The sequence below is a fragment of the Budorcas taxicolor genome, chromosome 5, assembly GCF_023091745.1.
Source record: "Budorcas taxicolor isolate Tak-1 chromosome 5, Takin1.1, whole genome shotgun sequence".
NCBI classification, from domain to species: Eukaryota; Metazoa; Chordata; class Mammalia; order Artiodactyla; family Bovidae; genus Budorcas; species Budorcas taxicolor.
Window position 1 is genome coordinate 153,775,630 of NC_068914.1, and position 13,287 is coordinate 153,788,916.

Here is a 13,287-nt window from a genome sequence, read left to right on the forward strand (position 1 = left end):
TCACGGGGTTCTTAAGGGGATTAAGTCAGCTAATGAACGCAGAGCGCAGTCGTCGCTCATGCTTGAAGTGCTCTCTGCAGACACTGCATGGTTGTTTATGCAATCACTCACCACACCTCCTTCAGAAGACATTTCATTGAGCAACTACTAATGTGTCTGGCATTGAGCCAAACCTGAAACCTAGTCCCTGCTGAGAGGAGCTATGAGTCTAGCCTTCATTGAGCAACTACTAATGTGTCTGGCATTGAGCCAAACCTGAAACCTAGTCCCTGCTGAGAGGAGCTATGAGTCTAGCCGGGACGATAATAGGAAACCACAGTTATGCTAAGGTAATTGGAAAGTACCACATATTTGTTACAGAAGTAATATAACTCTGGATTAGGTTTGCACATGAGTGACAGAGACTTGAAATGAATAGTGATTCTATTAGTAGCAATGTCTCTCCCATATAACAGTCTGAAGGTAGGCAATTCAGGGTTTATACATTATTTCTCCTGTGATAAATCTTAAGGACTCTGACTTCTTCTAGCTCTGTTCCACTTTTCCTAAGATACGACCTTCATTCTTAGGGTCCAAGATGGCAACTAGAGCTCCAGTCATCACATTCGCATTCCAAGCAGCAGAACAGAGAAAAAGACAAAGAGATGAAGGAATCTTCCTTTTTTTCTAGGAAGACTCCCAGAAGCTGCCACATGGCACATCTGTTTATATCTCATTTACTGGATCTTAGTCACATGGCTACACATGGATGGAAGGAAGGTAAGGAAATGTAACCTTTTCTTTACAGGTTCTCTTTTTTTTTTTTTCAAGTTCTCTCTTTTTAAAAAATTACGTTATGTGTGTTACGTATTTGACTGCACCTGTTCTTAGCTGCAGCATGCGGGATCTTTAGTTCCTGCATGTGGGATCTAGTTTCCTGATCAAGGATTGAAACCTGGCTCCCCTGCATTAGGAATGCAGAGTTTTAGCCACTGGACCACTTGGGAAGTCTCTCTCTTTTCTACAGGGGGAGGAAACAACAAATATTGGGAAATAGCTGATAATCTGTCACAAGCAATACCAGCAGAGTATTCTAGGACGCCCCAGTGGGAATGCTTGATTCTGTTTGGGGCAGAGCTGGAGGGCTTCCAAGGAGAGAAGACATTTTCATTCTGTCTTTAAAGATGAGTAGGAGTTTGGCAGTCTTAAACAGATGGCCCACCAAGTGGCAGACAAACAGCCCTCCAGCCTCAACAATCATCACTTTGCTTTTACATAAATATGATATTTGAATGGGAAGAAGAAAGCTAAAAGGACTTCCCATCCACCATGCAGCTGGTTGTCCAACAGCAGCTGCGTTTTACAGTGTCGAAGTGGTTACTTGGATTTGTTAGAGAAAAGACACTCGCAGAGCTCAGTGAAGCATCACACTCATTGATTACAGGCTTCAGAGAGCTCTGTCATGGAGCGGACAATAGTCACAAGGAGATGGACTTGGTTGAAGTCATTAGACCTTCGCATTTGTTGGAGAGGCAGTAGGATGATGCAGAAAGAGCTCAGATTAATAGCTTTCTATGTCAGCTGAAGTTAGTCATGTGGCCTGGGGCAAGTTTTCACCAGTTTCAGTCTATTTCTCCTTTTGTTAGATAAAGATAATAATGACCTACCATGCAGGGATGCTGTAAACGCTAGGACAGGATACACACAAAGAGAATCTGCACATGGTGGACTCTCCAAATTATCTTCCCACCCACTCTCATGTGTTCTGCTCAGCAACCCCCTCTCTGAGCATGTGAGGCACTGTTGTTGGGATGGGGGCGTAAATTAAGACCCCTCTGGGACCCCTTTCCCACCGCAGTACAGTGGAGATGGGACCGTTCCGCCCTGTCACCCTGCCACTCAGATTCTGCACACTGAAGGCTTAGCTGTGATGGAACAGAGCAGCAGGGAGACCAGCTTTTGAGCCACTGTTGACTCTCAATCCTGGGATGCCCAGAAACGTCTGCGAGAGACGTGGGCTTGGCAGATCTGGTATCAGCAGGTACAGGAATGAGCGTCAGGAATTTGGGTCATTATTGTTAAATGACCCTTATGTACCTCTGCTCTGGAACTTGAGGAAATTTTGGTTAAAATGAGAAAACATTCTGACAGGACATGGCTAGACAACAATTTATGGGATGGCACCTCTCCCTGGATTGAATCTTTAAGAATTAGTACCAATCATGGGCTTCCCCGGTGGTCCAGTGGTTAAGAATCTGCCTGCCAATACAAGGGACATGGGTTCGATTCCTGGTCCAGGAAGAACCCACATGCTGCAGAGCAACTACACCCGTACACCACAACTGTTAAACCTGTGCTCTAGAGCCTGGGATCCGCAGCTACTGAAGCCCTTGAGCCCGGAGCCTGTGCTCCACAACAAGAGGAGTCCCAGTTCGCAGCAATTAGAGAAAGCCTGTTAGCAACAAAAACCCAATGCAGCCAAAAATAAAATTAATTAATTTTAAAAATACCAGCCATGATGCCCATTTCATAAATAAGAACACAAAGGCTCAGATTTGCTCTAGAACTGATAAAGCTATCTACCTGATAGGTGGCCTCACCTAGACAAAAATTTAGCTCTTCTGAACCAAGCCTAGTATGTCTTCCCGCCTGGGCCTAGGGCTGCACAGTGGTCATGCACTCGTAGGTTCCATATTTTGTCACAAATATGTAAAACTTGGGAAGGAATTGTTTTTTTCTGTAACCCTGGCCTCTCCTTCAGTCTAGCCTAGGATGTTTCACTACCCATGTGACATCTCCACTTGCATCTCTCACAGGCGTCTTAAAGTTAACAAGTTCAAAACTGAATTCTTGATAGTCTCCTACCCCAGACCCTACACTTTCCATCTCACAAACTCCACACCCTGTTCAGCTGCATAAGCCACACACTGGAACACATCCTTGACTCCTCCCTTTCCTTCTTATCCACCCCACTCCCAAAGCCATCCATTAGCACGTCCTGAAAGATCAATATCCCCAAAACACACTCTAGGCCTCTCTGCTTCTTGCTTCCTGCTGTCACTGCCTCTTCCTTGAAAGTCGCTCAGTTGTGTCTGACTCTTTGCGACCCCACGGACTAGTCCATGGAATTCTCCAGGCCAGAATACTGGAGTGGGGAGCCTTTCCCATCTTCAGGGGATCTTCCCAATCCAGGGATCGAACCCAGGTCTCCCACATTGCAGGCGGATTCTTTACCACCAGAGCCACAAGGGAAGCCCTTAGACAACTACAAAAGCCTCCTAACTGGTGTCCTGTCTCCTCCCTTCATTATATTCTCCATCTTCAGAAAACAGTGTGATTTTTTAAAAATAGAAATCAGATGTCACTCCCCTATTTAAGCGCATTCCTGTAGCACTGAAATTGTATCCATACACCGTACTGTGGCCGAGCCAACATTGCAGAATATAACCCCTGCTGCTTTTCCAGGATCAATCCCTGCCCCTCTTTCATACTCACACTGGGCTACAGGATCACTGGCCTTCTCCCTGTTCCCTGAAAATATCAACTCCCCACTTTTGCTTCAGGGCCTTTGCACATGCTGTTCTCATTTCCTGGAAGGTTCTTTCATTCACTTTTCTAATGGCTGACTCCTTCTCGTCCTTTGGTTCTCAACTCATATGGCACATCCTGGAGGTGTCATTTGTCACACGTTCTCAATGTACTCCATGAGCTTCCCTGGTGGCTCAGACTGTAAAGAATATGCCTCAATGAGGGAGACCTGGGTTTGATCACTGGGTTGGATGATCTCCTGGAGAAGGGAATGCAACCCATTCCAGTATTCTTGCCTGAGAATTCCATGGACAGAGGAGCCTGGCGGGCTACTGTCCATGGGGTCACAAAGAGTTAACTGGACACAATGGAGTCACTAACACTTTCTTTTTTTTTCTCCATGTACATAAGACCCAGGCCCCAAAGTGACTGAAAGACTTCAGCTACTCTCCCAGCTTCTTCTGAGGCTGAGTGCAGACATTTTACCCAGGCTCTCGCCCTCAGATGCAATGCACCTGCCTGAGAATTTAAGATGGAAATGGGCAAGGTGAGGAAGTGAGGAGCCAAGCAGACTTCAGCTTCTGGAAAGACTGTAACAGGAGCAACTGGCTTTTCAAGGAAAGAAGAGTGGAGTTCTGAGCATTAGTCCCCTCTACTATAGGTCAGTGCACAACACTCTTGGTGGCACGGCCTCTGAAACTAATGCCCTGGCCCATCCTGGGGAACCACATACCACTAATACTCTTTATTATAGCACTAATACTAATTATGGGATTGGGGGTAGGAGGAGAAGGGGATGACAGAGGATGAGATGGCTGGATGGACATGAGTTTGGGTAAACTCCAGGAGTTGGTGATGGACAGGGAGGCCTGGTGTGCTGTGATTCATGGGGTCACAAAGAGTTGGATATGACTGAGCAACTGAACTGAATACTAATTATATTACTATTATTCCACTAATACTAGTACCACCAATACTCTTTATTATAATATATTCTTCCTGTTCAAAGCAGCTGGATTAGCTTCTGCGTTTACAAATAAGAACTATGATGATGACTCCTCCTTATAAAGGTCTTATTTGACTGTTCTCCCATATTTATTAAGTGAACTAGTGACTCAGTCTCTAATAGATAGGAGCCCTTACTTATAGCTGAGCCTCACAGGGGAAGCCAGATACATAGTTAGATGCTTTTTTATTCCCACTCTGCAAATTCGCAACATGAAGCTGGAATAGGGCATACCACAGGGTAAGACTTAAAACCTGCCACTCGTCTGTTCAACTGTGGACTCCCAGACAGATTGCTGCCACTGAAAAGCACATTTTGAACACAGCCAACTATCTCCCTGAGCAGATGGGAAAGCGTGTCTGCTAAAAACAAGAGAGAAGCTCTGTCCCCACTGTGGAATTCGATGACTCCCTCCATTCTGGTTTGCCCAGTAAAACTTCAGCTGCTTTTAAGGTTGGAAAGCTTTTGATTATTTCTATTTCTGGGGCAGAAAATGGACTCTCTTAGCTGGGTTTCTGAAATAACTGTCGGAAGATTTAATGTATTCCAGTACAAAGAAAATACATTTGCTTGACACAGTTGTGACAGGCAGTGCAAAAACACTGAATAATATTTTGTTCTCGGTCTGGGAGTGACAGCTGTCCCTCCACAGTGCCTGTTCTGCCTATACTTCTGGAGGCTGATATTTATACTCTGTGTGCACGCTCAGTTCCACTCTTTGTGACTTTTTGCAACCCCATGGACTGTAGCCTGCCGGGCTGCTCTGTCCATGGACTTTCCCAGGCTGGAATACTGGAGTGGGTTGCCATTTCCTACTCCAGGGGATCTTCCCAACTCAGGGACTGAACCTGAGTCCCCTGTGTCTCCTACATCGGCAGGCAAATTCTTTACCACTGAGCCACCTGGGAAGCCTCCTGACATTTATAGAGCAGTGGGACACCTGGTTTCAACCCCTGGGTTGGGAAGAGTCCCTGGAGGAGGGCATGGCAATCCACTCCAGTATTCTTGCCTGGAGAATCCCCATGGACAGAGAAGTCTAGCGGGCTACAGTCCATGGGGTCGCAAAGAGTCAGACACAACTGAATGACTAAGCACATTATATGCTAAGCAGAGGGTGAAGAGTTGACATGATGACCTCCTCTGTGAAGTCAAGAGACAATTGTTGAGTATCTTTGTGCTCAGCCTATTGCAGGAGCTTGAGATAGAAGAGGGATAAAGGAAAAGAGGTCCTGTTCTCATAGAGTTTATATTCTAATAGGGGGAGACAGATACTGAACAATATATAAATTCTGCAGGAAGAATAGCAGGGGGCTTCCCTGGCAGTCCAGTGGTTAAGACTCTGCATTTCCAATGCAGGAGGTGCGAGTTCGATCCCTACTGGGGAACTAGGAATCACACATGTCATGCAGACAAGAAAAAAAAATAGAATAGCAGGGAGCATGATATGTACTGTATGGGGAATCATAGGCAATATGATAACAGAGAGTGACTGGGGGGCCAGGGACACCGCTAAGTAATGACAGAAAGTTGGAATCTGAAGGGCAAGAAGGAGCCAGCCCTCTCCCTCAGGAACCCTGAGGGAAGCACGTTCCAGGTAAAGGTGACAGCTGATGACCCAACTGGACACAGGGCTGGAGTGTCCCAGAGGCAGAAGGAAGTGCAGCGAGGGAATGGAAGTGAGGAGGCAGGAGAGAGAGGTGGAGGTGGCTGAATTCTGCAGAGCAATTCAGGCTGGGTTCAGGGGACTGGGGGCACCGGAGAACTGGTGAGGTTTAAGCCAGGAACAACCTCAGCCAGTGTGTGTCTGAAAAAGGTCACTCTGTCATTGTGTGGAGAGCAGCTGGGGCTAAGAGTGAAAGAATAGAGCTCACGAAGAGGCTACGGCCATGGGCCAGGAGAGGAGTGTCGCGCGGGTTCGGAGTCAGGGCTCATCTCCCCACGCCCCTGCTTTGCTAAATTGAGGGCCTCCTGGGAAAGCCAACAGGGCAGTTGGACAAACCAGTTGAGTCCTGAGCGTGGCCAGGGTATAGACGGAGATTTGGGCGTTACTGGCATGCAGGAAACCAGCAGACCGTGCTCGCTTCGGCAGCATATACACTAAAGTTGGAACAATACAGAGAAGCTTAGCATGGGCCCTGTGCAAGGAGGACATGCAAATTCATGAAGCATTCCATATTTTTCAGACATAAAGAACAGACTTTTGGACTCAGTGGGAGAAGAAGAGAGTGGGTGGGATGATTTGAGAGAATAGATAGCATTGAAACATATACATCACCATATGTAAAATAGATTGCCAGTGGGAGTTTGATGTATGACGCAGGGCACCCAAAGCTGGTGCTCTGTGACAGCCTGAAGGGATGGGGTGGGGAGGAAGGTGGGAGGAGGGAGTTCGGGATGGAGGGGACACATGAATGCCTATGGCCACTTCATATTGATGTATGGCAAAACCCATCACAATACTGTAAAGTAATCATCGTCCAATTAAAATAAATAAATACATTTTAAAAAAAAAGAAAAGAAAGCCACTAGACCAGACGAAATCACCTGGAAAGGATATCTAGATAGACAGGGAAGGGGCCAGGACAGAACTGACTGATGAGATGGGGAGCTAGCAAGAAAGACAAGAGGAGGGGCAGCCAGCCAGAAAGGAAGACACTCAAAAAGTCTGATAACAAAGAAGCTAAGAGTTAAAAAAGGATTTCAAGGAGATGAGAGCAACCAGCCATATGAAACAGACCAGAAGAGGGAACAGACTGGGGGCCAGGCCAAGCTGGCCAGAGCAGGTGCAGACGAGCGCAGCAGGCAGGAGCCACAGGGCGGCTGAGGAAGAGACGCGGGGGCAGACGAGTCTTCCAGGAAATTCTGGGGGACAGGCAGCAAGAAACGAGGGTGCAGAGGCAAAGTGGGTTTTCTCTGTAAAGGCAACAGATGCTAGAGGACTGTTCAACGATGGGAGTGAACCAACAGACCGCAGCGAGACGGGTGAGGAGCTGAGGGGGGAGCGATGCTGCAAAAAAGACGGTGCCGAGTGCAGGAGTGGAAGCTGAGGGGTGAGGTCCAAGCACAGGGCGAGGGCCCGTCCTCCTAGACGGCAGACTGCGAGGGTACAGACGGGGGCAGGTGGTCTCGGGGCAGGCAGGCGAGGGCCTTCCTACTGACCGCTTCTTCTTCTTCGTCGTCTTCTTTCTTTCTGGTTAGGCCCTGTGGCAGGCATGCAAGATCTCGGTTCCCTGACCAGGGATCGAACCCCTGCCCCTTCTGAGGCCTGGAAGGCTGAGAGAGAGGGCCGTGTTTAGGGTCGATGGGGACAGGATAATGTAATTAGATTTGTGTTTTGAAAAACTTGAAGGGATATGAGAGCCTGAGGCAGACGGGAGCCTCCTGCAGTAGCGAAGGGAGCTCAAAGTGTGGTGTTGGAAGTGGAAGGCAGAGGGGTGGTGGTGCCCGGAGCTACACAGGAGGGAAGACGAACCAGGAGGAGAGGAGCAAGGAGGTGTCGGGAGGATGTCCAGGCTAAGGAATGAGATGAGGCTCACCGGGGAGGAGATGCAAAGATATGTGTGCTGCAGCCGACACTGGAAGATGGCTTCCTTTCCTCTCTCCTCCCAATCCCAGCATTTCCGGCTGCCCTTTAGTGCCCCCACTCATCCCTGAAGACCTGACGACCCAGATCCAGGGACCCTCCCTGAGATGACAGGGCAAGGAGTGCAGAGATGTGCAACCAACCAGAAGTCACTGAAGCTTAGGGGCCTCCAAAGGTCTGGGTGTGGGCCTCACACTTACATGATGGCAGCAGGTCCTCCTGTTTTGAGTGGCTTTCCAGACGGAGTACCTCCTAGCAGTGAGGAAAGACAAGTCTCTTCCTAGGGAAGAGGAAAGAAAGTAGTTCGTCAGTTCTTTCTTGTCTTGAGGGTGACACCAGAGCAGTAACTCTGAGACAGCCCCTCCCAGGAGGCTATGAAAGTGAGACTCAGTCAGGTCCGACTCCTGTGATGTCATGGACTGTAGCCCGCCAGGCTCCTCTGTCCATGGGATTCTCCAGGCAAGAATACTGGAGTGGGTAGCCATTCCCTTCTCCAGGGATCTTCCCCACCCAGGGAGCGAATCCTGGTCTCCCTCATTGCAGGTAGATTCTTTCTGAGCCATCACGGAAGCCCTGGAGGCTACAACAACAGCAAGAGGCCTGGCATCAGGCAACCCAGAGCCTGTCATTCTACCTGCTGAGTGACCGCGGGCAAATCACCTAACATGTTTGATCCCGTGAAAGGGTGTGAATACTAACTACTTCAAAGGGCTGATGAGCCAATTAAAGGAAATAATGTCTGCAGAGGGTAAACCGGGCAAGCACTCAACTCACAAGAAGAAAACAAAAAGCATTGGCTTTAAAAGACAAACAAAAACTCAGAACCTTGGAAAACTGAAATGAGTAAGTCTTGAACTAAACACTTAAAAGAGTAACAACCTATCAAATTCTTACGATGTTAAATTTAATATTCACTGAAATGTCATTAATTGTGAAGACAATTTCCAGGTGAGATTTTTTTTTTTCTTTTTACTTTGAAATTCCTGGGTGTCCACGATGTCTGCTGGAGGCTAGTTTAGGGTACGTGAGAGCTAGCCTTGAGAGAGAACCAGGTCAGAGGATTTCAGTATTAAGGTCCCTCCCTACCCAGACTAGGGGCTTCCCAGGTGGCACTAGTGGTAAAGAACCTGCCTGCCAATGCAGGTTAGACGTAAGAGACAACAGTTTGATCCTTGGGTCAGGAAGATCCCTTGGAGAAGGGAATGGCAATCCGCTCCAGTAGTCTTGCCTGGAGAATCCCATGGACAGAGGAGCCTGGAGGGCCACAGTCCATAGGGTCACCCAGAGCTGGACCCGACTGAAGCGACTCACCACAGCACAGTAACTGCCTGGACTAGGTGGCAGCTGGATGTGGCAGTGGGCACTGGGGATGGTAGTCCCTAGCTGGCACCTTACCCTTCAGCAGTCTTCTTCTCTGCAACATTAATTCTTCTCTCCGGAACCTCTCTGGATCCAGTTTTGAGTAGTCCCAGCTGTTATAGCTGTGTGGGCAAGGATATATACCTGAGAAGGAGTTAAGAGCGGTCATGAAAACTGCTGCAAAAGAGGAAGGGAGGCAGGGAACAGAAGAGCGAGGCCCCTGAGATGCCCCTGCTGGTCCTGGGGGGCCTGGGCTTCCAGCATGAGCTCTCCCCCATGCTGGCCTTGTAGCCTGGCACGAGCCACTTCCTCTCCGTGAGACTGGTTTCTTCATTCGGAGAATGGAGATGTGAGGCCAACCCTGCCCTCCCGACGGCGTGAGGGTCAGATCACACCACAGACGTGTGAACCTGGCATGTGCTATGCAGGTGTGAAGGCACTGTCACTTGCTTTTCCTGTCTATCTCCTCTGCTCTTACTGGAACTCCTTGAAGGCAGGGGCTGGGTCTGGTTCATCTCTGCACCTCCAGGGCTTAGTATTGGATCTGGCACATGATAAACAGGCTCTTAGTAAAGCTTTGTTCAACATATTATTATACTTGGTTAGGTACCAGAAATGGCTTTGCCTGAAATGTCAAATGGTGATGCTTAGGGGGCTGACACCTTTCTTTTAAGGAAACCATGTGTTTCAGAATCTTGATTTCTTGGAGTCTGAATCCTCAGACAGTACAGAAATTCCACTATCTCCTTCACTTCTTTGATGTAGGAAGGAAAAGCCCAAAGACTACTTAAAAAAATTCAAGCCCTTATACTAAGCTCCTGTCTCCACTGGACAAAGTAAGCAGGCAGGAGGCTTATTACTGGGGGTCAACTGGGGTAGGAGGCACAGCCTTGGACAAAAAAGGGAAGAAAGAACAGAAAAGATAGAGTCAGAAGGGGAGGTGAGACGGTGTAGTGGTCAAAGACTTAGCTTCACAGTGGGGGCGCCTGGGTCTCAATGCCTGCTCTCAATGCTGCATGCATTAAAAGGACTGGGAATTATGTGAGGTGAAGGATGTGTTAACTAATCTGCTTGTGGTAAAAACTTCACAATACATACGTGTATCAAATCTTCACAATGTACACCTTAGACTTCCACAATGTCATATGTCAGTTATATCTCAATAAAGCTGGGGGAAATTTTCTTCCCTGACACGAATGACTCAGGGGGCCTAGACTGCTTATAAAACAACGTAGCTGATGCTAACCATCTGCTTCCCTGGAATTTTGGTACATGATAGACAGAGGTGCCTATATGAGCAGCCCCCAGTAAAAACTTTGGGTACTGTTTCTCTAATGGACGTCTGGGCAGAAACCATCACACACGTGTGGCTACATGTTCATTGCATCGGGATGAGGGGCTCTGCATCAATGGGAGGAGGAAGCCTGCACGTGAATTCCTTCAAACTCTGCCTGTCTGTCCCCTTAGGATCTGGTTATGTATCCTCACTCTATTGCAATAATAATTCTTAGCTATAAATACAACTGTATGCTGAGATCTGTGAGTTTGACCACATCTCCTGACGTGGAAGTGATCCTCAACATAGGAGGAAATGTAAAAAGTGCTTACTTAGCGCAGCGCTCAGTCCACAGGGGACTTCTCAGCTTTCAGTGACTTTAGAAGATATCTGGGTTGAGATAGGGCGAGTGAGGAAGGAGACTGAAAAATAGGTGAAAAGCAAACATCAGACTGGAACTGTGGTGTGCTGCTGGGAGAGAGAGACAACCCTGGGTCACGCGGGGTCACAGCGGGGGTGGAAGGTAGGACCACCTGGCCAGCACACGGCAGGGGGTCCTGGGTCCACCTACCTACAGCACATGGTTAACGGGCAGGACTGCTGAAACCTGCTCCCTGCAGATGCAGCCAGGGACAAAGGGGGACGAGGACTGTCTCAGACTGCTTGAGGAAGCAGGCTCACAGGTACTCCTTGGGATCTAACTGCACACTTTACTTTCCTGCTTGTCAAGGAGAGAAAAGGACAACTGCCTCAATGAGGAGGTATGATGGCAACCAGGAACCTACCTGGGCTCTGGTGGAAGACGTGTATCTGGAATGGCTTTCCCAGGAGGAAGCAGCCCCCTCTCACCTGAAATCCACAGGCTCATCGTGTTGCAGATGTCAGACTTGAACTCGTGCGTGTTGAACCAGGACTGAGGGAAACAGCAGCAGAAGCTGGTGTACAGGGCTTTGCTCAGAAGCAATGGCAACCTCTAGGGGGCAAAAGGAGCCCGGGCAACATTCTGGATGTTTCCACACCCAGCAAAGAGCCCCTGACTGCAGAAAGGACCTGTGATAAAACGCTCTACCTGGCACTGGGCTACCGTGCTGATCACATGCTTAGCGTTCGCGCTCAGTCGCTTCAGTCGTGTGACTCTCTGCGACCCCGTGGACTGTATCCTGCCAGGCTCCTCTGTCCATGGGATTCTCCAGGCAAGAATGCTGGAGTGGACTGCCTTCTCCTTCCAGGGGGCTTCCTGCCCCCGGGATCGAATCCACACCTCTTACGTCTTCTGCATTGGAAAGCGGGTTCTTTAACACTAGTGCTACCTGGGAAGTCCACGAGGCGAGCAATTTCCATCTGCAGCTGCCACATATCTAGGTGGACCCCTTATCCTACGTGGAGACCACACCTCAAACATCGTGCTGTGTTGGCCAACAACCTTCCCCTCCTCCAGTCCCTCTGCACATGGATGGTCTGTGGCTCAGCCCTTTCTACCACCTGGTCAAAGAGTAGCTCAAAGATGACAAGTACATTTGACATACTCATCTTGCTCCATCCCAGAGATAATATTAAGTCTTACTGAGTTTTTTTACACAGTGCACAAGTGGTACTGCTGTTTCTTTTCAGCTATGCTTAGGCTCAAATTATACATTTATATCTGGCTTTATTCATTTAACATCATAACATAAATACTTCCCCAGGTTATTATAAACTCTTTGGAATTTTTTTTCAAAAGTGACCTTCATAATATTGTGTGAGTGGCCATTTCAAAATTTACTTAAACATGATAAGATACTGTCATATTTTTAAGACTTTGCATTACAAATTATGCAGAGTAATTACATTTATTTATGAAGTTAGCTCAGTATCTGGAGCATATTAGGCAGTTAAAAATTTGTTGAATGCATGAATGAAAGCAGCTTTTACTATTTATTAGGTTACGACTTGCATTAGATGGTATAATAATAGTAATCATGGCAGCTATTATAGACTGGGGGCCCATCAAGTGCTGGGTGATGTCAGATGTCTTACAAACACAATCTCATTTAATCCTTAGGGCAACTTGGTGAGAGAGGCATTATTAATATTATCCCCATTTTATGGATGATGAAACTGAGACACAGACAGCCTAAGTGACTTGTTAAGCAGACGCTTTATCAGTATAAGTGCCTTTCAGCACATCTGTATCAATTCACTTTCCACTCAGAATCTCCAAGGGAAATCCCTATATCCTTCATAATCCTGGGAGTGACACTTTTTAATCTATGCAATCTAGCAGGTAAAAAGGAGAATTGAATGATTATTGCTTTAATTTATATTTTTGATTGTTGTCAAAGATGAACTTTTTCCCCATTTGTATTTCTTCCCTAGTGAATTTCTGGCTTATGTACTTTGTCCATTGGTCCATTTTCCCTAATGATTTGTAAGACTTCTTTATGTTGTGCGGCATATATGCTAACAGTATTTTTGCATAATGTCTCATTTGCCTCTTTGCAGTAATTTAAACAATTTATATATTAATAATTAAATCAGTCTTTTACGGTTATTCCCTTGGGGTCATATTTAGAAAGT

At 47.4% G+C, this 13,287-nt stretch overlaps 1 protein-coding gene and 1 non-coding gene across 2 annotated transcripts in view; one reads left to right on the forward strand and one right to left on the reverse strand.

Annotated features, from left to right (window-relative positions):
- The window catches only part of FAM227A (family with sequence similarity 227 member A), a 44,669-nt gene that overhangs the window by 15,691 nt on the left and 15,691 nt on the right, over positions 1 to 13,287 (reverse strand). Inside the window, exons 6-8 of the mRNA XM_052641166.1 lie at positions 11,581 to 11,704; positions 9,492 to 9,599; positions 8,297 to 8,376 (exon numbers count right to left, since the gene is read on the reverse strand). Of these exons, the coding sequence (XP_052497126.1) occupies positions 8,297 to 8,376; positions 9,492 to 9,599; positions 11,581 to 11,704 (312 nt within the window). The remainder of the gene's footprint in view (positions 1 to 8,296; positions 8,377 to 9,491; positions 9,600 to 11,580; positions 11,705 to 13,287) is intronic.
- On the forward strand, positions 6,587 to 6,693 carry LOC128049087 (U6 spliceosomal RNA). The gene has a single exon (XR_008199459.1). It is a non-coding gene; the product is annotated as a U6 spliceosomal RNA (small nuclear RNA).